Below are 26,520 nucleotides of genomic sequence, written 5' to 3' on the forward strand. Positions count from 1 at the left end.
TGGGGAGGGTATGTGCTATGGTGAGTGCTGTGAAGTGTGTAAACCTGGCGATTCACAGACCTGTACCCCTGGGGATAAAAAGATATTATATGTTTAAAAAAAAAAATTAAAAAAAAAATAATAATAATTTGTCAACTTCACATTATACAAATGTAAAGGTACTCTTATTTGCAATTAATGACATGTTATTACTCTTTTTACTCTCAATGTCACAATTAGTTTATACTCCTATTTATCCAGTTCCTCAAAGGGAAATTCATCATCTGATTTTTTTTTTTTTTTTTTTACTTCTTTTCCTTTCCACTGGCAAAATAGGAAAACACAAAGAAAACTCTGAGTACTCATTTCTGTAGGTCTGCAAGAAACTACTCATTTTCTTTCAATCTAGAAAGATTAATCTGAGAGCTTCCAACTAAATATCAACAGTTCTCTCCTTTCTTGGTGAATGGGGCACCTAAGCAGCTCAGTTAACTGCCTTCAGCTCAGATCATGATCTCAGGATCCTGGGATCCAGCAGGGTCCCTGCTCAGCGGGAAGTCTGCTTCTACCCCCACCTTCTGCCCCTCCACCCCATTCATGCTCTTTCTCTCAAATAAATACAACCTTTAAAAAATAGACTGCCAAATAACACCAAAGTAAAAACTCAAAGTAATTTGAATATATGGGGACTAATTTGGGGTACCAAAGAGACTTTTCTCTCCACACCCAAAAAACCTGGGTAATTTGGAAGATACTGTCAGTTTTCCTCAAATAAAATAAGACTTAACCATGTTTCTTCCTTTTTTACAACCTTGGAAGATCAGAATATGTCTGTGTCAACATCTGTGAGTTTTCCCAAATGCATCCCAGACGAAAGTAACTGATTGTTTCCCAGATGAAAAGAAATGTTAGAACTCTAAGGCTGTACCACCAGATGAGAGGGAACATAATTGTAGCAGTCTATCAGTGACCCACCTATATCCCCTGACACTTACCAGTTCAGCATACAAAGACCTGACTTCCAAATGCCAGCACCTGCATTTCTTTGACCCAGGGCTTTTTTGTTGTTACTTGAACCTGCTGTGTCACCCAAGCAGCAGAACAAAAGGGTGAATGAATTGGACACAACCAGAAATAATCTTCACCTTGTAACTGATGACCTGCTGTACAAATGCACCAGTTTCCTCACCTCTCAAATTCCTCACCTCTCAGGCATGTATTTTATGCTGGCTCCCCAAGTTTCTCATGGCATAATTAAGCTCCAGTCTCTCACAATAGTAAATTGCTTGATAAGACACTCTTTATTAGCTTTCAAATCAGTGCATTATGTATAGACACTTTATATTTAATGTTTCATCTACTTCTCTCCGGAACTCTTTAAGGCAGATCAAAGAGGAATCTGATTCAAAGGTTTAAGAATAACATTAACCTCAGGGCACCAGGCTTACTCAGCCAGAAGAGCATGTGACTCTTGATCTCAGAGTAGTGAGTTCAAGCCCCAGACTGGGTACAGAGATGACTTTAAAAAAAAAACTTAAAAAAAAAAAAAATAGTATTAATCTTTGCTCAGGGTCACAGAGCAAGCCATGACTGTAACACAAGGAGGTCCAAAACTTGTGCTGCTTCACCAAAAGAACAGACACAGGGGGTGATTCTGTTCTTATTATAGTATTAGGATTATATCTCACACCTACAAAAACCCTAAAATCCTATTTTCCTTTCCAAAGGAAAATGGCTTTAAAAATTTTTTCTAATGCACACTAGTCTCTCAACCAAAAGTTATTTTTAAGAGAATTAGTAATGGCATTATGAATTAATCCACTGCCTACATTTTTTAAGGGTAAAGGGGCAAGTCAAATATATATTTTAAAAATATATATATACACATAAAAATATTTATTTATTTATTTATAATAATAATGGTGGAGTGCCTATGTGGCTCAGTCAGTTAAGTGTCTGCCTTCGTCTCGGGTCATGATCCCAGGGTTCTGGGATCAAGTCCCAAATTGGGCTCTGTGCTCTTTGGGGAGCCTGCTTCTCCCTCTCCCTCTGCCTGCTGCTCTCCCTGCTTGTGTATGTTATCTCTCTCTCTCTGTGCCCAATTAATAAAATCTTTTAAAAATTTAAAAATAAAAATAAAATAATGGTAATGGTAAGGGCTAATATGAGTGCTTTCCAATTTCCTAAAACCATTATATTCCTTCACAGCTAAATTTCCTAACCAAAGTGAAGGAATTTGTTTTCCTATCAGGATTAAAAAAAAAAAAAAGGTAATAGAAAACATTTATAATAATATAATCTAAGATTTTTAAGATAAATATAATAAATTTTACTTACCAATTTTTAAAAGTTACAAATGTTAAATATTAAAACAGTCACTTTTAAAGGTCTATATTTTGTCATGTTGTATTTCATTCATTCATTCATTCATTCACTGAATACACACTCACTCTGGTTCTAAGATGTGTAAGATACATCTTGTGGCCAGTTTACTACTAGAGACAAAGGAAGAACGTGGGGCAACAAAGTAAAAATACAGAATGGAAGAAGAAAAGATAAACATATATGGAGAGAAATTTCATAGATTGCCAAACCTATTTTTTCTATCTTCAAAACTGCATATTCAAATACAGAAAAATTCCATTTAGTCAACAAATTAAAACACACACACACACTAAAAAGTAGACAACGCAAAGTAGTGGGTATGCAATGACAGAAAACACAAAAACCTAAACAATCAGTGAACTAAAGAATTCGAAGTTATATGCATTTTGTATTACTGATTTGAATTGATCAGATGAGTATAACCTGAGAATCTAAAAATACAGATATGAGCCTTAACAACAAGGCATCCTAATATTAAATGGTCAATAATGCAAGAGGCTAAAAATATATATCTTAATATTAAACTTCTTAGATTCATTATTTTCCTAAAGCATGTCTGGTGTTCCTGAGCCTTCCAACTGATTAAACAAAAAAGAAAGACAGAATGAGAAATAAACTTTCCAAGCCTGAACCTAATTTTTTTCCAGGCTACTTTACTTCAGCTTTCATCAATAAACTGGCAAAACTGACAAGAAAAGAAATGAGATGTATATTGCTTGATCCTTTGTATAAAAAAAATTAATACTTTGACTCTTCCTATTTGTGTATGTTTCACCTAAATGTCCAAAATTAGTGTTCTCTGACTAAATTCAAGGAGTAAATGCAAATCTTAAAATATCTTGGCCAATCAGTAATTATATGCTTGGTATATAAGATTTGTTTTAAGGTTTAAAATGTGGTTTCCATTCTTACTAGGTGTTGGGTTATTAAGACTAATACATATATTAGCAAATCATATAGGACAAAATATGATTTAATGATAAACTGTATGGCAGATTAAGTACTATAGGAGATCAATGAAAGAAAATCCTAATGAAGGTCAAAAGAGTCTAGGAAGACATGATTTTCTGATTTTTATTTCTAGCTTAAAAGAGACAAACTTGCCCAATGGCTGTACTCAACAACAAAAGGTAAGTAATTTACTAAATTTACCTACTAAATTTTATTAAATTGAATTTCTTCAAAAAGCATTATTAACATAAAAATTGATAAATTTCTGGACTTCTTTCAGAGCACATGTGCTTAATAATTCTTGTGGCTTTAAGCATCAATGAATGATACGTTGATAAAGCTGCATGGCCCAATAGCAAGAACATTGGTTTGAAGGCTTCCACACATGGACAACAAACCTAGCTCCATCAATTATTTAGCTTTTTGACCATGCCAAGTTATTCAGCCATGCAAAGACTATTTCTTCTTAAATTAAATAAGGATAACAATAATCAACACCTCCCATGGTTGTTGAAAGGATTAAATAATATATATGTGAATATCACAATGCCAGTCAGAAAAAAATATGTGCTCAATATTAGCTCCTATATTCAAACACATTTCAAACATAGTGATAACAGAAAACCAAAAGACTAGAATGCCCACTTTGTTTTACATTTTATTCTTTACCATAGAAACTGATATATTGACCTTCTATTTATTAGTAAATATTAACGTGTTCAGCTTCTAATTCTGTAATAATTCTCACTCATCTTTCACAATTTGATAAAAATGATGAACTTTTTCCTCCCAAAATACATACACAGTATTTTGCCTCAAGTTAGGGACACTAACAGATTCCCTAAACCTAGATTAAAAACTGTTCTATCTGGCTATTTAAAAAAATGTAATTCAAATTAAACAAAGTTTAAAAATTCAGTTCCTCAGTTACACTGGCCACATTTCAAGTGCTCAACAGCCATATGAGGCTATGTGGTAAAACAGATACAGAACATTTTTATCATCTCAGAAAACTTCTATCAGATAGGGCTATTCTGGAGTATTAACACAGCGTGTTACATAAAACTACTTTATCTCTGTTTTTGCTTTTGTTTTAGTTTTGAAGTAGATTCTCAATAGAGACTGTGGATATTTTCCCCATAACCGAGTCCCCAAGGTCCAGCACATAATAAGCATTCAATATGTATCTAATAGCTAACACTTTTTTGCTTTGGTTAAACTAATTCATCAAAAATTGATGGTGAAGACCTGAGCTGAAAGAACTGGACAAGTATATAAATACAAGTATATAAATACTTTGTTTAAAAAAAAAAAAAAAAGCAGATCAACTTATATATACTCTCAACTGATAACTTCTAAAGCCTAAAGCCAATATGGGCTCCCCAATGTACAGACTAAATTTTTTGCATTTTGGTTACACATATTGGCTAAAAATCTTAAGCCTTGTCTATAGCCTATTCTATTCAAGAAGGGGAAAATGCTTACTTCTAGCTAAAGAAGTATTATTACCCCTATATGGTTTTTCATTATCCCTATACGGTTTTTTCCTAGATAGAACAGTTGGATAACTTATTCTTAAATATTATGTACATATTCACACAAAGTAGCTTAACAAAATATTTTTAAAATTCACCAAACTTTATACCTTAAAGATTATGGCATTAAAATTTTAGGAAACCTATTTCCTTTTCATGTATCATGAATCAAGACAAAACTGCTGCTATACATAGAACAGTAAAAGGTCTAATAATAATCTTGCACTTACACGGCCACATTTTTTCTAATGGTATACTCATCCAAATCGTCATCAGAGCTGCTATCAGTTGCATCAGAATCCAGACCTTCTTCAACATGAGACAACAGCCCTGTAGCAGACAGTGCAAATCTTTGGATTTCTGCAGCTGTACACCGAGCAAAGCCATTTTTCGTATCCCTCCACAACTTATTCTCTGCAGTCAACATGCTGACTTCTGGATTAATTTCAGTGCAATTAGGTAAACTGCTATCCAAAACTGTGGTCGGTTCATGAAAGATCTTCATTTGGGGGAGTTGATGTTTCAGAGAAAATTTCATTTGTTGACCATAGTGCTTAACAACATGCTTTGCCAGAAGCATCTGCAAATGTTTCTGAGTTCTTCTAGCCTGGCTAAGTAAAATTTTCTGTTTACTTACACAATGAAGTAAACGAGCGTTGACTTCCTCCTCTTTTTCAGCAACTGAGAGACTAATAGGCACATTGGAGTGGCCAGGCCCAATTTTCTTTTGAGCACAGTGCAATAAACCCTTTTTAATTTCAGCATCAGTAACTTTATCCAAAAGTGCACTCTTTTGGTACCATTTGCAGTTTTGCAGTTGTACTTTCTCTACATTAGTGTCTTTGGTTATATTGGAATCCAAAATAATTTGTACATCTGTCATGCCCTGGCTTGTGGTATCTGAGAGCAGTTCCTTTTTGATGAACTCTTCAGAATGAGAATGACAGATTTTACTAAGCTGAATGTTGCTGCCGTTACACAGTATGTTTTTCAGCTTATTGCAGTTGGGTTCCCCTAATTTCTTTTGTTTGTGACTCTCACTGTATTTATTTAATGCAGAATGAGAGCTCATTAAAAGAACGGTCTGATAATGTTTTGAAGACTGAGAGGAGCCAAAATGTTTTAAATTCACAAAGTTAGTGTTAAGAGTAGGTTCAGGAGTTGGAAATCCCAGCATCTGAGACAAAGTGTCTCCCTTGAGCTTTTCATCTACAGTTCTTGCACTTTCCATGCATAGCATCTTGTCGGACTCCATGGTACTTGATATAGATGAAAAGCAGATACCCTTTGTTGCTGCCTCCCTCAGAGCTGGGGTCATGGCGAATCCTGCAGATAATTACTGGAAACCTAAAATAATATAAAAATAAATGATCAAATATCTAGAAAAAAGGTTTATGCTTATTACACTTTTACCAAGGGCAACATTTTCAATGTTTCTGATTAAAATGTGAATGGAACCAAACTCCTCCTTTATTTCCCAACTCCTAAAAATATCTATGTTCTTTCCTAATTCATAAGGAATTCAACAAAGACTAAACTATTCTTCACTCTGACTGTGGACCCAATACCAAAAACTCCAATTAAAAGTGCACACAAACTACCTAGAACAATAAATATTAGACAAATACTTGTGGATGTATTGCTATTATATTTCAAGATTCCTTTTTCTCCTTTTTTTTTTTCCTGGATAATGTTTAGTGAAAAGCAAAAGAAAAAAATTCCAACCTGAAATCTGGAAATTAAAATATTTGAAAATGTGACTCAATCCCATACCTTCAGCCAAAGTAAGAACTACTTATCTTTATAAAAGCTGCTCAAAACCTCCATTTCTCAAATTTCACAATCTGAACAGTATAAATATTAACTAAAATAAGTTAAATAATGTAAAAAGATGTAAGTAACTGAACTACAAGCAAAAAAGTATAACTTCAACTGTTAAAAATAGTATTGCAAAAACTTGCTAAATCTTCAACGCAAAAAAGTTTTCTGTGAAAAATATCTGCAATAATTTTTTTCCCTTTTCACAAACAGATAAGTGTAAGTTATCCTTATAAAAGCTGTTACTCCTGCCTGGAAAATAGTGGGGACTATAACAAATGACTGCTAAAGATTTATCCCATAATTAAACAAACGCCATTATATTTTATCAAAAGAAAAGGCGTAAGGCCATACAGTCTGATTCACTGAAAAAGCTAACCTTCTACCACTGAAAATTTTGAAGGCTAAATAGTGAAAAAAAATTTATACCATTAATAATTATGAATTTTGTAAGATACTCTAGAATGATATCCATAATTTTTGTTTCAACACATGACAATTAATAGTCATTTAAATGCCCATACTCCCATTCTGTATGTCCCCAGGTGCTAATTGTAACTCTATAACCTTCATTTTTATGTGAAAACACAAAACCAAAAGGGAACTGCTTACAAAGACTAGCAAGAATGATAAAAGAGAAAAAAGTTACAAAGGCTTCAATGCAGTTAGAAAAGAAAAATACACAGTGTTAAAAGCAAGTTATAGAAAGAAGACTTTGGCAATATATATAATAAAAAAGAATTCATACCAGAATACATAAAGAACTCCTACAAATGAGCAAACTGGTCAGGCACTTCACAGATGACATCCAAAAGATCACTAACATATACTCAATCTTATTAGTAATGAAGGAATTATAGATTAATAATGTAAGAGACTAGTTTTCCAATCACTAAATTGAAAACAATGTTTTAGGGGCTCAGTTGGTTAAGCATTTGCCTTCAACCCGGGTCACAGAGCTGGGGGTCCTGGGACAGAGCCCTGCATTGGGCTCCCTGCTCAATGGGGAGTCTGCTTCTCCCTCTCCCTCTGCCCCTCCACCCCACTCATGCTTTGTCGCTCTCTCTCTCAAATAAAACTTAAAAAGAAAATTATGTTCTAAGTCTGAAATACCACTTATGACAATGCAGTAAGATTTCTCACATCTATTTGGACTATAAGTTGATTCAGCACTTGACAATAATGTAGAAAATGTATTTGTCAGGGTGCCTGGGTGGCTCAGTCGTTAAGCATCTGCCTTCGGCTCAGGTCATAATGTCAAGTCCTGGGATCGAGCCCCACATCGGGCTCTCTGCTCCGCAGAAAGTCCACTTCTCCCTCTCCCATCCCTTCTGCTTGTGTTCACTCTCTCTGTCAAATAAATAAATAAAATCTTAAAAAAAGAAAATGTATTTGTCATAGGTGCATAAGATAGCACTATTTGTAACAGCAAACTATTCTTTCAAAGCAACCTACATATCTAACAGTAAGAGAATGAATAATAAAACATGACAGAATACTATCCAGCAGCTAAAAAGAATGACCTAACTCTATATATACATACAAATATGGACAAACCTCAAAAAGAATATAAAGCTTTTTTTAATGGTACAGTATGCTACCAAATAAATAAAACACAAACACAAGCTCTCTTTGCTCCATCTACTGTGAGAATAAAGATCATTCTCAGCCATCAGACTGTCAACATTCCAGAAAATGTCAACATTGCTCTGAAGAGACACACTGTTATTGTGAAGGGTCCCAGAGCATCAATACAGAACTCAATCTCAGGTCACCTGGGTGGCTCAACTGGTTAAGTGCCTGCCTTTGGCTCAAGTCATGATCTCCAGGTCCTGGGATCAAGCCCCACATAGGACTCCCTGCTCAGCGGGGAGTCTGCTTCTCTCTTTCCCTCTCTCTCTGTCCCTCCCCACTGCTCGTTCTAATTTTAAAAAATTAAAAAAAAAAAAAAACAAAAACTCAATCTCCTTGGAAAGATAAAGAAGAGGTTCCAAGATGACAAATAGTGGGGAAACAGAAAAGAACTGGCAATTGTTCACACTATCTACAGTCATGTACAGAACATGAGCAAGGGCATTACACTGAACTTCTACCACAAGATGAGGTCTGTGTATGCCCATTTCCCCATCAACATTGCTATTCAAAAGAATGGTTCTCCTGTCGAAAATGAAAATTTCTTGGGTGAAAAATATATCCTCAGAGTTTGGATGAGGCCAAGTATTGCTTGTTCAGTATCTCAAGTCCAGAAAGATGACTTAATTCTTGAAGTAACACCGAACTTGTATCAAACTCAGCTGTTTTGATTCAGCAAGCCACAACAGTTAAAAACAAAGATATCAGAAAATTTTTGGATGTTTTCCATGCTTCTCAAAAAGGAACAATTTAGCAGGCTGATGAATAAGATCTAGTTGTCCAGCTACAGAAACAGCAGTATACTGGATGATTTTTCAGACTTATTTGTGGTTATTTCAAAGATTCAATAAAACCTCTATTGATTTGGGAAAAAAAAATACAAACACAAGACCACACCACATACATGTGCATGTGTCTTTATGTGTTTGCAAGAATAAAAAATGAACCAGGGGTACCTGGGTGGCTCAGTGGGTTAAGCCTCTGCCTTCGGCTCAGGTCATGATCTCAGGGTCCTGGGATCAAGCCCCACATCAGGCTCTCTGCTCAGCTTGGGGCCTGCTTCCCCACCTCTGTCTGCCTCTCTGCCTACTTGTGATCTATCTCTCTCTCTCTCTCTCTCTGTCAAATAAAAAAAAAAAAAAAAGAAGAAGAAGAAGAACCAGAAAAACACCCACCAGATTTGTAACAGTAGTTGCACATCAGGTAAGTTCCATAAAACAGAACAAAGAGTGATGGTTTAAGAGAAGCTGAGTTTCAACTACAGACTTTATTACCTGGGTGAAAAAGACTTAAATGCAAAATGAACAAATGTTAATGGTTATTAATTCTGTGTGATAAAAATATAAATGTTTGGGGGTACCTGGCTAGCTCAATCAGTAAAGCATGCAACTTTTGATCTCAAGGTCGTGAGCTCAAGCCCCATGATGGGCATAGAACTGACTTAAAAATATAGAGAGATGTTTGCCTTTTTTATACTCAAAAAATGAAGTAGAGATTTCTGTATAATTCTCTCCCCAAAATCTGTATATCTCAAAATTTTCTAACTTTATGAGAAATATTCTATTATTTTCTACTCAATAAACATCTACAATAGTATTTAGATATTTATTTGCTTCCTAAGGAAAACTGTGTTAATCACAGATGAGGTAGGCGTATTTAAAAGACACTATACTCTATCCCCTCCCTACCCACCTTCTCTCTCCCAAAAATCTGAACAAGGCTTTAGGGACATATTCAAAGTGGATAACAGCAGGGGCAGAAGGTAAAATATCATGAGGTAGCAGAGTTCATCTTAGTCCTGCATAAACTAAATTTAAGGGAAAACTAAAAATAAGAGGCATAAATAAATAAATATTAATCAAGAACTATAATTAGTAGCCAAAAATTATGTACATTTACACTGGTTTAGGGGCATTTATAGTAGAGAACTAGAATAAAACACACACAAAAAACGCTGGTGAGATCTCTAGGGCTTACTTGGTATGACAGGCAGTTTCTAAAATGATCTTAATAATCCCCATATCCTGGTATTCATGCCCTTGTGTAAACCTTTCCTCCTGAGTATGGACTGGATTTGCTAACTTACTTCTAGCAAACAGAATGCAGGAAAGGTAATGGGATATCACTTCTGAGATTAGGTTACAAAGAGGCTGTGGCTTCCATCTTGTCACCCTCTTTCACTCTGGGATGCCAGCTGCCATACTGTGAGCGGGAAGACCCACATAGCAAAGAACTCCTGTCTCTGGCCAACAGTCAGCAACTACCTAAAGCCTGACAAAAGTTAAGTGAGTAATGTGAGAAGCAGATCCTTCCCCAATCAAGCCTTCAGATGACAGAAACCCCAGCCAACACACTGACGGTAGCCTTGTGTCAAGTCCTGAGCCAGAAGCACCCAGCTAAGCCATGCTTAGATTCCTGACCCACAGAAGCTGTGAAATAAAGACATTAAATTGGGGGCCCATTTGTTACATTGCAATAGATAACTAATACACTTGGATATGAAGACTTTTGAGTTCTAGTCTCTGGAAAGCCCATCCATTCTAGTTCCAGTACTAGAATACCATGAAGTTCCTCTATATTATATTCCCAAGTGTATCCTTATAAAAATTTCAGCCTGAAAGTCTTTCTACATTACAATCAAAAGAAACTCATGAATTCTGATGTCTCCTGTAAATAAGAGATTAAATTATGTTCATATAGTCTTTCTTTTATGTGATAGAACATGGTGATTGATTTTCAAATATTGAATCACCCTTGTATCCCCGGAATAAATCCCATTTAATGTTTAGTTTTATCATTAAACATAGCGCATTATCCTAATTTTTTTTAAATTATTGAAATATGTGATCATTACATATAACAAAGTATCCTAACTGATTACTCTAAACTCTACCATTTCTGACTTCCTCCATATTACATACACTACATTTAACATTAACATTTCTAAAGATCTATAAAGGCTTGGATTTCCGACCGTTTTTGTTAACTACTATATGCATCCCTCATTTTATTGCACTTCACTCTATTGCACTTTGCAGATAGTGGGGGTTTTTTTGTTTGTTTTTGTTTTTTTACAAATTAAATGTTTCTGGCAACCCTGCATCAAGCAAGTCTATCAGTGCTGTTTTTCCAACAGCATATGTTCACTTCATGTCTGTGTCACATTTTTGTAATTCTCACAATATTTCAAACTTTTTCATGATCATTATATTTGTAATAGTGGTCTTGATTAGTGATTATGACTCACCAAAAGCTCAGATGACAGTTAAAGTTTTTAGCAACAAACTATTTTTTAATTAAGGTTATGTACAGCTGACCCTTCAACAATGCAAGGGTTAGAGATGCCAACCACCAACACAGTTGAAAATCCATGTATGACTCTAACTCCTCCAAAACTTAACTACTAGAAGCCTTACCAATTATATGAACAGTAAAATAACACAGATTTTATGTTATATGTATTATATAGTATATTATTACATTAAAGCTAAAGGAAAAAATGTTAAGAAAATCATATGATAAAGTACATTTACAGCATTTTATTTATTGGAAAAAAAAAATTGGTGTATAAGTGGACCCAGAGGGTTCAAACCTATGTTGTTCAAAAGTCAAGTGTATCTTGTTTTTTCAGACATAATGCTATTGCATACTTAATAGACCACAGTATAGTATAAACGTAACTTTTACATGCACTGGGAAGCAAAAAATTCATTTGACTTACTTTATTGCAATATTTGCTTTGTTTTGGTGGTCTAGAACTAAACACACAATAACTCCAAGGACCAGCAACGTGAAAAAGTATCTGACATATGGCAGATGCTCAGTAAATATCTGGTGAATAAGTAAGTGTTTACCATGATGTTCAGAATAAAATCCAAAGTCGCCCTTTCCATGGCCTACAAAGTTCTACGTTATCAGTCCCTGATTACTTCACACTCAACATCTCTCTTCATGGATTACTACACTCCAGCAACACGGGCCTCTGTGTTATTCTTGAAACACAGCAGATAGTCCCTGCCTCAGGGTCTTTGTACTTCCAATTCTCTCAGCCTGGAACAATTTTTCACAGATAAATCAGTTGGCTCCCTCAATTCATTCACATTTCTGCTCTACAATCCCCTCATCAGAATCTTGGCTTGACTAATATACGTAAAATAGCTTTAGCCACTCAATTCATGACACTCCATTCCCTTATAATGCTTATTGTTCCTGATAGCCATGATCTGATATTTTGTTACATTCTAGTGAGGAATTTATTTTAAGGGCAGACCTAGATTTTGGTCAAGGTTCCAACTGCCAGCACTTAAAACAGTGCCTGGTATACAACTGCCAGCTATTTGTTGATTGAATAAATGATTTTGAAATGTGTTCCAAGATTTAAGAAGTAACAAATCATAACACCTATTTCAATTATTATTTTTAAAATAAATGTTATAAGCAAAGCAATATATAAAAATAATGTGTCACCACCAATTGTGGTTTTCCGTTAGTACATACTGGCTCGGTACTTTTTTTAAGATTTTAAGATTTTATTTATTTATTTGACAGAGAAAGATAGTGAAAGATGGAACGCAAGCACAGGGGAGCTGGAGAGGAAGAAGCAGACTCCCTACTGAGCAGACAGCCTAATGCAGGTTGATCCCAGGACACTAGGATCATGATCTGGACTGAAGGCAGACGCTTAACAACCAAAACACCCTTTTGTTTTTGTTTTTGTTTTTTTTTAAGATTTATTTACTTTAGACAGAAAATGAATGAGCAGGGGAAGGGCAGGAGGAGAGAGACTCCTGAAGCAGACTCTCCACTGAACACAGAGCCCAAAAGGGAACCAGATTCCAGGACCTTGAGATCATGACCTGAGCCAAAATCAAGACTCAACCACTCAATCCGACTGTGGCTCAATATTATTTTAAAAAACCAATCACTGGGGGTCCATGGGTGGCTCAGTTGGTTAAGCAACTGACTCTAGATTTTGGTTCAGGTTATGAACTCAGGGTTGTGAGATAAAGCACCACATCTGGCTCTGCACTAAAGGTGGAGCCTGCCTATGATTCTCTCTCCCTCTCCCTCTGCCCTTCTTTCCCACTCCCCACTTGCACTTGCTCACTCCCTCTTAAAATAAATAAATAATAATTGATATTCACCTTATTAAACAATTAAAAAAGAAATAGGGACACTTGGGTGACAGGGAACACCCTAAATGGAGTGATAGGCTGTGTTCATGGATTAAATTATCGAATATTGTTACAATGTCAATTATTCTTTAAAAACTGATCTGTAGATTCAACACAATCCCAATCAAAATCTTTGCAGAATTTTTTGCTAATATCAACAAGCTGATTCAAAAATTCATGTTGAGGGATACCTGGGTGGTTCAGCCAGTTCAGTGTCTCCTTTTGGCTCAGGTCATGATCCCAGGGTCCTGGGACAGAGTCCTACATTGGGCTCCTTGTTCAACACGGAGCCTGCGTCTCCCTCTGCCTGCCACTCCCCTGCTTGTGCTCACTCTCTCTCTCTGACAAATAAATAAATAAAATCTTAAAAAAAAAAATTCATATGGAAAAGGCAAGGAACTAGAAACCAAAAACAAAACAAAAACTTTCCAAAATTACCAAAATAAAGTTTAAAAAAAGAAATAGAAAAATTGACTTTCAAAAAGCAGAAAATGAAGAAATGGCCAACCTTGAGTCATAAATATAGTTTTGTCTATTTTTGACAGAAGCTAGATTTTTAACCTCCATTTAATATATACTTAGTATAAAACCGAACATTCGGCAATTCAGTTAATACATATTAACTGAGCAAATATAATAAACACCATCTTAGTTACTATAAAGATGACAGTGAACGTGAAAGATAAAGTTTCTATTCTCAAAGAGCTTACATGCTAGCAAATGGTAGCTAACTATACAGTAAACAGACAAAAAAAAAAAAAAAAAAAAAAAAAACAAGTAAAAAGGGTTCCCTAGTGTTCTTATAAAAAACTAAAGAGTGATATAGCATGTCAACATTGGGAGAGGAGTTACTTTAGATTTGTAGATGAATGAAGGCCTTGTGTTGGTAACATCTGCTCTGAGAGCTGCAATGACAACGATAAACCAACCAAGATTTGGGGGTTAAGAGCCTTCCAAGGAAAAAAGCCAACAAAAAAAATGCCTTAAAGCAGGAATAATTTTGGTGTGTTTGTGGAAAAAAAATAACAAATATATCTAGAATATAATAAGCCAGAGAGACAAAATAAGAGGAAATAAGATCAGAGAGGCACATAGTTTGCCAAGACATTTTATGTAAGTCAAAGGAAAACCACTAAAGGTATTTGGATAAGGTAGTAACATGATCTAATTTACATTTATATTTTTAAAAAACTACTCTAGCTGTTCTATCAAGAAAAGGTTTCTTTAGGAGAAAGAATGGAAATATCTTCCAAGAAAACAAGCAGGGAGACCAATTAAAAAGTTGCTTGAAGTAATCTAAACAAGAGATAGTACCAGTGCCTTGGGACTGGTGAGGTAGTAGTAGTAGAAATGAAAATGGATGAATCTAAGATACATTTCAAGGTAGAATTTACAAAACTTTTGACAACCAAGATTTTATGGGGCCTAAGGTAAAGGAAGCAATTACATATAACTCTTAGATTTTTGGGTTGAGCAAATGAGTAGTCAGTGATGCTATTTTCTGAAATGGAGAAAACTTGAGGAGACAGAAGGTTGAGGGAGAAAAATAAAAAGTTCTGTTTGGGATATGTTGACTTTGAAGTGCCTATTAACCAACCAAGTGGAAACAGTCAGATAAACAAGCCTAGAGTTCAAGCAAGAATTCAGAGAGATTCATTTTTGGGAGTCACTGGTTATAGTGTTTAAAGCCAAAGGGCCAGAAAAGTTTATCTAGGGAGAGAATACAGGTAAAGAAGGGAAAGGAGCCCACTATCAAGGCCTGGGGTTCATTCACATTTGGGGAGAGGTAAAGGAGGAAGAGCTACCAAAGAATAACAGCCCTAAAAGACCAGTCAGTGAGAAGGAAATTCCAGAGTATATGGCAATTGAGATCACAAAGTATTTAAAAATACATTAAGAAAACGGGCAGCTCTATCGAATGCTACAATGAAGTCAAATAAAATAAGGATAACAAAGTGACACATGATATATTACTCTCTAAGCAATCTGTTGAAAAGCCTTGCTTTTTCTCAGTTAAAAGTAAATTAAAAGAACGGCCAACCCCAGCCCCATCTAGCCATCCTGTCCTTCATAAAAAGGGAAAAAAACTAAGAAGCATTTGTGCAGTTCACAGCCCAGGGGCACAGGCTTCCTAAAAGACAGGCCTAACCATCAGCCTACAGAATGCTTCCCCAAGGAGACACCTGGGTGGCTCAGTCAGTTAAGCATCTGACTCTTGATTTCAGCTCAGGTCATGATCTCATGATTTCAGGATATTGAGACTAAGGCCCATGTCAACTCCACACTCAGCCAGGAATTTGTTTGGGATTCTATCCCTCTTCCTCTCCCCTGACTCATGCTCTCTCTAAAATATGCTTCTCCAACATCTTACTAAAGGCCTATTTACTGGAGTTCATTTTACCCAAGGACATCATGTCATCTTTTTCAACAAGAAATTATAAGGCATACTAAAAGGTAAAAAACACAGATTGAAGAGACAGAGCAAGCATCAGAACCAGACTCGGATCTGGCAGGAATGTTGGAATCATGAAACTGTAAATTTAAAAGAACTTAAACAAGTTTGATTAATTTGCTAAGGCCTCTAATGGAAAAAGTACATGCAAGGATACATAATATAAACAAAGAGATGGAAATTCTAAGAATCAAACAAGTAATTAGCTAGAGATCAATAACACTGTAACAAAAATGAGAATGCCTTTGATGGACTCATTGGGAAACTGGACACGGCTGAGAAGGGAATCTCTGAGCTTGAGAGCATGTCAACAGAAACTTCCAAAACTAAAAAGCAAAGAGAAAAACACGAAAACAAACAAACAAAAAGCCAGAATAGAATATCCAAGAAGTGTGGGACAACTACAAAATGTGTTTACATTTAATGGGAATACCAGAAGCTGAAGACAAAAAAAGAAGAAATACATGAAGCAGACACAACGGAGAATTTAATGTCAGACATCAAACCACAGATCCAGAAAGGTCAGAGAACATGAACAAGACAAATGCCAAAAGTAAATAGTATATATCACTGGATAAATGAACCACTGTATTAAAATTGTATTACATAAATTTGTTGTAAGTACACAACAAATTTATGTAATACAATTTTAATACAGTGGTTCATTTAAAACAAAAGCCACATGAATGCAGGGTTTGAATGTTTTCACTCAGTGCTGTATCCTAGAACACTGTGTGGCACATAGCAAGCAGGCCCTTAGCAAATATTTCTTCAATAAATAGCATCAAAAATAATAAAATTATACTTGACCCTTAAAAAACATGGGTTTGAATTGTGCAGGTCACTTATATATGTAGAATTTTTTTTCAATAAATACAATACTATAAACACTTTTTTTATGATTCAATCACGTTCTTTTCTCTAGCTTATTGTAAGAATAGAGTATATAATACACATACAAAATATGTGTTAATCAGCTGTATTATAGGTAAGGCTTCCAGTCAACAGTAGGCTATTAATAGCTGAGTTTTGGGGGGAGTCAAATGTTATACATAGATTTCCAACTGTATGAAGGGTCAGCACACCTAATCCCCATATTGTTCAAGCACCAACTATATTTTTAAATGTCTAGAAAGGAGGTTCATGAGATACTTTATTATGAAAGGAGTCTTCAAGTTAGGAAATATTAGTATAGAACACTGCTGTCCAATAGAAATATGATGTGAGTTACATATTTAATTTTATATCTGCTACTAGACATATTTTAAAATTAAAAAAGGAACATAAAATTAATTAAAATATTATTTCAATCTGTAATCAATATAAAAACATCTTGATGAAGTATTTTATGTTTTGTATGTGTGCTAATTCACAAAATCCAATGTTTTTTTACACTTAACTCAATTTCAACTAGCCACATTTCAAGTGTTTGATAGTCATGTGTGGTTAAGGACTATTGTACTGGGCAGTACAAAGTATATGTCCCCCCAATAAATGGGAAGCAACCATTAACTAAAATAACAGTCCCTAAAGCTCTTAGCTAAACATACTGTTTAGTATTTTTAGGCACCTGTAATATTTCAAAATGTTCAAAAATATAGAAAAGACAAATACTTAAAAAGCTTTCAAAGCAGCAGCTTGATCTTCTTATGAATATTTAGTTTCTAATTATTCTGGTTTCCAATTATTCAGTTTCTAATCATGCACATAATTGTGTGGTGCAAAAGTATTTGGATCTTAGCTAAATCTAAGAAATTCTTTCTTGCTACTAAAATACTGTACTCTATTTATTCCAGGCACCATTTATTTCATATACACCTAAGATTCTCAGCAAAACAGGTCCCTCTTCTAAGAGTTTAGTATATAGGACTTAAAAAAACCTGTAATGGATAAAACTGAGGAAAAAAACTCTTTTTGGCCACAAATACAGAGCTGAAATATTAAACTAACAGGATCTGCAAGGTAAGAAACCAACCATATCAGTACCCTTTCAAAGAAAGGAATTAGATTATCCTAATTATCTGTCAAGAAGCAAATGTTCTTGATAATCCAAAAATCAACTATATTTCCTGAGCATGAATTTCACTTCTATGTTTTACAACAAAGTTTTCAACTTACATTCCAGTTTTAATTAATTAATGAAAAAATTCTTTAGCACATACTCAGCCCAGAAATTTTGAGAGTGGCAAAAAACAAAACCAAAAACTAATCTATTATAAATCTTTTACAGATAATCCACCAAGTAAATAACCCTGCAGTGAACAGTCCAGATCTTAGAAGTCTCACAAAAAAATACCAACCAGAGAGAAAACTACAGCCAGGCCAGCTGGTTTATGCCTTTAAATAATAAACATTTTAAAACTACAAAGAATCAAAACTTTTTGTCTTTCTTTTTATCCATATTAAACTTCATTATTATATAAATCAAACTGGTTCAGTAAAAAGTCTTTATCATAAATTCTAATTTTTGGTCTACAATTTAATCCCAACACATACATTCATTGTGAATTAAGAAATCAGTTGTTACATTACAACAAAGAAAGAGCTTTGCCCTGATGCATATAAAATGTTTCCATTAGTAACATGATCTTTTTTTATGAATCATACATATTTATGAATTTAGCATTAAGTGTAAAATGGGCCTGCAGACATCATGAGATACAGAAATATTACGTCATCCCTCAAAAATTGCATGTACATAGTGAGATAATTATGATGTCAATTACCACTGAGTTGATCCCGACATGTAAATCAGGTCTTTACAATATGTAAGTCATATGTGCCAAATAATTTTTGGCATACATTCTAAAAAAAAAAAAAAATCAAAAGTTTGCTAAGCTAGTCTATCTTCAGAATTGAAACTGATAATCTAGATAATTTAGATAAGAACCACCCTTCCTCCTGAAAATTAACATTAAAAATTAAAGGCCAAATCTGATTTGTCCACCCCCTAAAGTACTGCTCCAGATTTTAACTATGATTTATATTCTAGCATGGGTTGGTATATTCCATACAGTCCATGGAAAATAGCCTATTCAAATCCACCGTGAATATTAAATTTACTCTTTCAACTGGAATCTGGATAATCCCAATTCTCTTAAATGTAATAACACAGACTAGGAACTGCATTATCATGAAGGCAGATACAACCTTAAGTTTTAGGCAATAAAAATGGCCAACAGAATTTTGAGAGAGGGGACAAGCCTGACGTAGGGACAAAAATTATTTCCACAGTTACAACTTAAATGTGTTTCAGACATCTGATCCATTAGAATAACAGTCAGAGGAAGAATAAGAAAAAAAGAAATTCCCCCAGCAAAGTATGAGAGGCATTTCAAACATTACTAAAATATAAGACTCAAATTGTTAATTTGTAACTCAAAGGAAAAATCTAATTAAAACAATAGAAGTAATGAGAGAAGAGTTTACACTGGTATAGTATTACTCTTCAAATATATAGGAATTAATGGAAGGTATAAATACAAATGTGTATGTTTTCATTTTCAAAGTGTCATGTTTTCAAGATTTCCTTGTTAAATATGGGCTTTCTCAATTTACAGCAGAAAACACTGCAGTAATTGGCATGACCAGGGTACAGTTGGCTCAGTACTTTGTACTCAGTAATGTTTACAGCAAGAACTTCTTCCACTTTGAAAACTATCCCTAAAAAGGAATTCTCTTTGAAGACTAAAGGAATTTAATTAAAGATAAAGCCACTTGGGTGGCCACATAATACATCAAACAGATCATACTTCAAGCAGAATTATTACTATTCAGTTATAAGTGCATGACTCACAGGAATATAAATGAACAGTTGTTTTTGTGTGTGTGTACATCTGCTTGGATCCAGAAATGTACATTTGAAGTATACTATATTTGCTCCAATTTAATTTCATGTTGTTAAACACTGATTAATGATCTACACAAAAATTTTTTTAAAAAATTACTTCGAAAAACATGCTTGAGAATTCTTGGTCTTATAGGACCGAAACCAGATAATACAAAGCTCATTACAAATATTAACAAAACCTCAATATTATAAATGAATGCATTTTCTCTCCGTTCTGCAATACTTAGAGAACTGTCACATCCATACAGAAATAAAATGTGCTTCCAAAACCTAAACATATTACCAAGTATTAAAGACTTTCATTATTGTCTTCAGATTTTCATTACAGACTGTCCACAGGCAAGTACAATATTACCATTTTTATTAACATTTGCTGGTTATTTATCCTACATACAATATGGAGCCCAATTCACTGAAATCTCTCTTAAGACAAAATTTAAAAGGAAAAACAAATAGAAATCTTGTGGAAATAATACACCTTCTTCGCCTTTTGAAATTGAATATAGAGAAAGTAATGTAAGATGGTACTGGCGATTCAGTCCTCCTTATGTACAGTGTTCCCTTTTAGTCCCACAATGCAGTCAGGACTTTTAGGATAAAGGTATAAGATGATATGCTTCAAAGTCAATAAATGGGTTGCAAATTCCCTATGACCTGTCACTCTCTTGCAACAAGCCCCACTCCTTGAAGTTTATAACCTGTGAAACCCAACTGGTAAACAATCCTTCACACAATTCTAAACCCGAAAAAAAAAGCTTTCTGCCTCCTTTACAATCTAAAACTGTACAGACTAATACAAAAGGACATGAAAGGAAAATAACTGAATAAATGAAAATAAAAATTACAGATGACATACAAAGTTTACATGGTTAAGTTAAAGGCAGTAAAAGATATTATAGGCAGTAATAGGTGGACTGTCAGGAACAATGTAAATAATAAAACAAAGGAACTTTAGACAGGTTTTTTAAAAATTACACAGAAAAGGCTACACGTGAAACTAGAATGATCAGAGTGAAATCTGTAAGTGAAATTCCATACAAGATAGGTAAATGACGAAAAGAAATGAAATAGTTTATCATGACAAATGGCATAAAAAACTGGATAAAACTCTTGGATAATGCAGCAGGTGAACATGAGAAGTCACCGGACCTTTTAGTAGACAACTGTGAGATCCGTGAAGCCCCTATCTGAACTGAAGGCAGAAGTACTCAAAGTAATGAATCAACAATAAAGGTATATTGCCAACAACGTACTGGTAAACCGAGTAAGACAAAAAAGCAAGACAGCACTTCCTGATCTTCCAGAGGTCAAAAGGGTAAATATTAATAAGCCAATTGGCAAGTATTCATTGAGCACCCACTTTGTGATTTGCAACATGTCATATACGAAATATATTGTTCTCCTTGAAGCAGCTTACAGTAAATTAAGAAAATAGATATATCACAGACATAAGTGGAAAAATTTTAATGCAAATTAAAGCAAGGTTTTCTCTTTCAATACTAACACTAGATGATGAACAAGGACATAATGTGAGCCTGGCTCATATACGAGTATGAATTCATACAACATTCTGAAAGGTAGTTTGATGATGTTCAAGAGCCTTAAACACACACACAATCCCAGACTCTGACCTAGTAATTTATTTTACAAATCTAAGGGGAAAAAAAAATCTCTAAGATTTATGTAAAAGGCAATTCTCTGTCATGAAGTTTATATATTAGCAAAACATCAAAAAATCCCAAACATCTACCTATAGGAAAAATTTAGAATATATTTTCATGATACAAGTTTAAGCAGCCAAATATAATTTTTCAAAGATTAATGACATGGGAACGTTTATGAGGTAGAATTAAATGAAAATATAACACATGAACCCCGTTATAGGAAAAATTCACAAATACACATAAATATTTAGAAATGCAAACTGTATTGTTATTTGCACTCATCTTTATTTTCCAAATTATTTTTAGATTATTCAAGAAAATAAGCAATTGTTATTTGAAAGTCATATATTATATACACGCAAAAGATAAATGTAAAAAATAAATGTGATAGAATTGGGGTGGATTAAGAAAAATTTCATCTAAAAACAGTCTAGAAGCACTGGGGAAGAGAAGTAATGATAATCTATCTACAAATAAATGATGGCAACCTTGACACTGATCTGAATAACTAGGTGAAAACAGAATCAAAGATAATAGTCACTACAATAGATTTTGAAGATATTCAAATATATCCTATTTCATGATTCACTCAGTTTTTACTCTTCCAAGATGCTGGATTATTTTTAAAAAATTACTTTTACTATAAACCCTGTCACTTAGCAATTTCTGTATTTTTGCAGTGTTGGTAAAAATTGTAAACTACTTTTACTAACACAAGGTATTTAATTCTCATAACAACCTCTTAAAGCAGGGACAGTATTATGAAACTATTTACAAGACGAAACAAACATCGAGAAAAGAGGGGTTGTGACTTGCCCAAGGAAACGGCCAGTTGAGAATTGGAAAACAGTAGAAACCACTCAAAGCTAAACCTCTTTTTCAAGCACTCCACATTCCAGAACACCAGGTTTTTCTCCAAGAGTGAATTATTTTTAAAGCCACTTTCTCCTAGTCAAAAACACTGTCAGTTTTGTCTGCAGTATTGGTAAACATATCACAAAGGTTGAGTTGGTAACAAAACTGCCCCATCCTGTATTTTAAAAACATTCCTACAGAATCAAACTAAGCGCGAAGTTAAGCCAGCTGAGTAAGACGAAAGAAGTTACAGTTTTAAATCTCACCAGCTGACTAGAGTTTGGGGAATCAAAAAGGAATGTGCTTCCCTCAGTTAAAAAAAAAAAAAAAAAAAATCAATCTCCAACACCCCCAGCCCCCAGCCCCGCGGCTCACAGCTGATCGGAGGTAAAGGGTGGAGTGGATCTGCGCAGCAGAGCCGGCAGGGAACCAACCAAAAACTAATCCTTTCAAAGTGAAAGACAAGAAGGTCCATCCCAGTGTCTCCCTTCTTGGATGTAAAGCTAACCTCTTCCTTTCTTTAATGACCAGAAAACAGCCTTCTTTTTCTTGCTACTAATCAGCACACATCCTCAAATTTTCCTGCAGCGTCGGTCCCTTCAGAATGCCAAGAAGAGACACAAACTTGGAAACACCATTCCTTATTCTCTAGACTCCTCTCCACCCCATCTAATTCTGAAAACCAACACAACGTTGCCTGAAATAAAGCATAAAATAAAGAAAACAAGGGTCGCATCCAACACAGACGCCTCCGCTTCAGAGCTTCCCCAAAACAGCAAACACCACAACCGCACCCGAGAAGGTGCGGCCGCTAAAACAAGGGGCGGGCCCAGCAGACCACGTGTTCTGCCGTCTGCGCACGCGCCAGCCAAAACAAAAGGGAGGCCTGCCAAGCCCCGCCCCTGACTCCACGTGACCACTCCTAGGTCCGCCCCCACCCCTCCCTCCACTCCTCCTCTCCCCTCCCCTCAGCTTCTGCCAAGGCTGTTAGGTTTAGCCGTTTAAATTTGGCTGCCGTCCGACCCCTGCCCTAGAGCGCGATCCGGTGCCGGGACCCAGAGTCCAACAGCCCACAGGATTCGGGACGCGAAGGGGCTGCCGTTCGGCTGCCTGGCCCGCAAGTCCACCCGGCGGTCTTTTCCGCTCTCCCCTCCCCGCCCGCCGCCGTCCCCGGCAGAGGAGACCCACCCCCCTCAGCCCGCCGCTGAGACGCCGGCCACTCGCCTGCTGGGGCGCCCTGGCTCCCCTCCGCCGCCGCACCTTCGGTCCGGCCGTGGTGGGGGCTGCTGAGGTGATCTCTAGCTGCCCGCCCGCCTCCCCCCCACCCGGGGCGCCGCTGACTCGTCTCCAGAGCGCGCCCCGCTCCCGCCCCGGCCGCCGCCGCGGTTTAACAGTCCGCCCGCTGCCCGCAGCTCCGGGCGGCTCGGGGACGGAACCCTGCCGTGGTGGAGGGGCAGTGGGCGGGGCGCAACGCCAGCCAATGGCAGCGGGGGAGGGGAAGCGCCATGCAAATGAGTGCGGGTGGCGGGGAAACCCCGGCAGGGGGCGGGGTCTGCAGCAGCGGCTGAGAGCGTTCTGGAAGTGGCTGGAGCACGACGCCCGAACCCTGGTGCAGAGGCGCGGCGGCTCCCTGGGGGTGGGTTCTTGGTCGTTCTCGCTTCCTCCTTACCTCTTCCCTTGCGAGCGGGAGGCGCGCGGACGGGCGCGCGTACACACACGCACACACACCACCCTCCCCAAAATTACGGGCGCGCGTACACACACACCCACACACACACCACCCCACCCCCACCCCCCAAAATACGGGCGGGTGCCTTCCCGCCCTTGCTTTGCTATTTCTGTACTACCGTGACAGGAAAAGCAAAGAGAGGGGAAAGTCGGGCTGCATTACGCCCTGCCGCCCGCGCTCGGGCTGAGCGGGCTCCGGGTGTCCAGTCCCTCCCTGCGGCTCGAGGGGCAAGTTTTAACAAAGCTTTGTCACAGTTGCCAAATCTGTATTTCTCTGTGGGTTTGCTTGTATGTGTGTTCCGCGCTCAAATCCAGAGCCATAATTCTGTACGACCCCCGAGAGGCTCTAAAGTAGGGTGACAAATCTGCTTTGGATCCGGCTGGGTCGTTTTATGGTAAAAATCAGGAGCCGCCTGTTCAAGCATTTTTAAATCTGTGCAAAGCTGGTTTGAGTGGCGTTGGAGTTAACTCTGTTCTGCAGTAGCGCAGTCAAATAAACGGGGTTTTGTGCGGAGATAGTTGGCCAGGGACACATAAAAACATTTCTGAGAGTCTTGCACCTGGCTCCACTCACCACTAAACTACACCCGGGCATTTCCCCAGCCACGCTCTCTCTCTTTCTCTCTCTCTCTCTTTTTTAAATAAACTGAGCACTAAATATAGCTCTTTAGATGATGTACTAAGGCTTAAGCACCTAATTTACACATGAAATGATTTAGGGAATAAAGCGCGCTCGAATTTTAGATCCAAAAAGACAATTGCCATTATTTCAACCTTATTAATTGAAGGAGATCGGATGGTCGGGGTAGGCAGGCGGGGGAATCCTAGGAATTGGAGTTAAAACAAACCATAAGGCATGACACGGATTACTGAAATTAGAAAATAACCGCCCGTTCCTGGTTTTTCTAGTGCATTGGGACATTACTGCAATAACTTTATGACAGGTTACATTTATAGCAGAGAATACTTTCTGAAGATTGCTCAGAACAATAATTGCACTTTCATATGGAGTAAGGGAAGAGTTTCAGGAAATTGATTTACCTTCCTTGGAATAAAATTTGTAAGCAAATGATGTGTTGTGTAAATAGTTAAATCAGCAAATATTTACTGGATATTCACTATATTCAAGGTTGTCCCTGCCCCTGGGGACAGAGATGCAAAAATGAGTAAGATATTTAAAAAAAAAAAATTTTTTTTTTAAGATTAACAGTTTGAGAAGTCAAATCAGGATTGAGATAGTTCTAAGGAAGGCTTTTTTATTTCAGCTGGGTGTTTTTAAAGACTTTGGACAGAGAAGAAAGAAGGCATCAATCAGGAGATAGTATTTTTTTGAATTTGAGTAGAGGTTGTGTTAATGATATTACTGGGCTGGAAAAGTACATGTCAGCTAGATTGAGTAAATCTTGAATAACAGGAATTCAGATTTTAACCTGAAGGAATTGTAGTGCCATCAAATTACTGGAGGATACAGTTTTCTTCTGTGAAATAATTATCAGTTACTAAAACAAAGTATTCATATACTTACCAAATATTTATTGCACACATGTTTTGTGATGGGTATTGGAGTTATAGCCATAAACAAGGTTCCTGCCCTGGTGTTATTTGTAGAAGAAGGTACAGGCATTGAGCTTTGTAATTACACAAGTATAATTCAGGAAGCATTTTTACACACATTATCTAGTTTGTTCACCAAACAGCCTTAGGAAGGCACCTGGGTGGTTCAGTCGATTAAGCGTCTGCCTTTGGCTCAGGTCAAGATTCCTGGTCCTGGGACTGAGCCCTGCATCAGGCTCCCTGCTGAGCAGGGAGCCTGCTTCTCCCTCTCCCTCTGCAGCCATCATAGAAACATAATTTTCTCATTTCTTTTATATTGTTTTTGATACTTTAAAAATAATAGAAACTTGGGGAATAGGAAATAATTAATAATATAGACTTGGTTTTAAAAATGTAGAAAAGCCCAAAGAAGAAAAGCACTGTCTTTTATATGTATGAGATGACACTGCACAATTTTTTTTACTCCAATTAACCAAATACTAAGCACATTATTTCTTGACATTGAACGTTACCCTAAATATTTTAATATTTGTAGCATATGTATGCTGGTTTTCCAGAAATTGTAGAATATCAATGCTCCTTAATATGAAATTGACATACTGAACCATTTGTTAAATTGTTTTCCATATTACTTATTCAGCAAAAGCCTGGAAAAAATGCACATAGTTAATTTTTTTGACCAAGGGTATATTATTATAAAGAGGGTACATTAAAGGCATTCTGACTTCTAAGAAAAAAATATAACAATGGCCAGGAGACTTACAGAACCAGTAAGGACAAGGAGAAGGGAAGGGCACCATTCTTGCTGACATAATTATTACCTGTCTAGAAGCACATAAATGTGTCCAGGTAAGCAGTATTACAGTGATTTCATGAGATAAGCTTCTCTCCTCAACACTGGTTTTTATTCAGTAACTCTTTTCATTCAAGAAACATGTGTGCA

General features: G+C 36.4%; 1 protein-coding gene and 1 pseudogene across 3 annotated transcripts in view; one reads left to right on the top strand and one right to left on the bottom strand.

Moving 5' to 3' along the window:
- LOC111141724 (KAT8 regulatory NSL complex subunit 1 like) overlaps positions 1-23,592 on the bottom strand; it is a 140,060-nt gene extending 116,468 nt beyond the window's left edge. For all 3 annotated transcript variants that reach the window (XM_022494528.1, XM_022494521.1, XM_022494513.1), the window contains exons 1-2: positions 23,520-23,592; positions 5,081-6,197 (exon numbers count right to left, since the gene is read on the bottom strand). In XM_022494528.1, coding sequence (XP_022350236.1) covers positions 5,081-6,168 — 1,088 coding nt within the window. In that variant the 5' untranslated portion in view covers positions 6,169-6,197; positions 23,520-23,592. The remainder of the gene's footprint in view (positions 1-5,080; positions 6,198-23,519) is intronic.
- Positions 8,216-9,054, top strand: LOC111138753 (annotated as a pseudogene).
- Positions 23,593-26,520: the final 2,928 nt, after the last annotated feature.

Source organism: Enhydra lutris, unplaced genomic scaffold (assembly GCF_002288905.1).
Source record: "Enhydra lutris kenyoni isolate GAN:26980312 unplaced genomic scaffold, ASM228890v2 scaffoldscaffold1, whole genome shotgun sequence".
NCBI classification, from domain to species: Eukaryota; Metazoa; Chordata; class Mammalia; order Carnivora; family Mustelidae; genus Enhydra; species Enhydra lutris.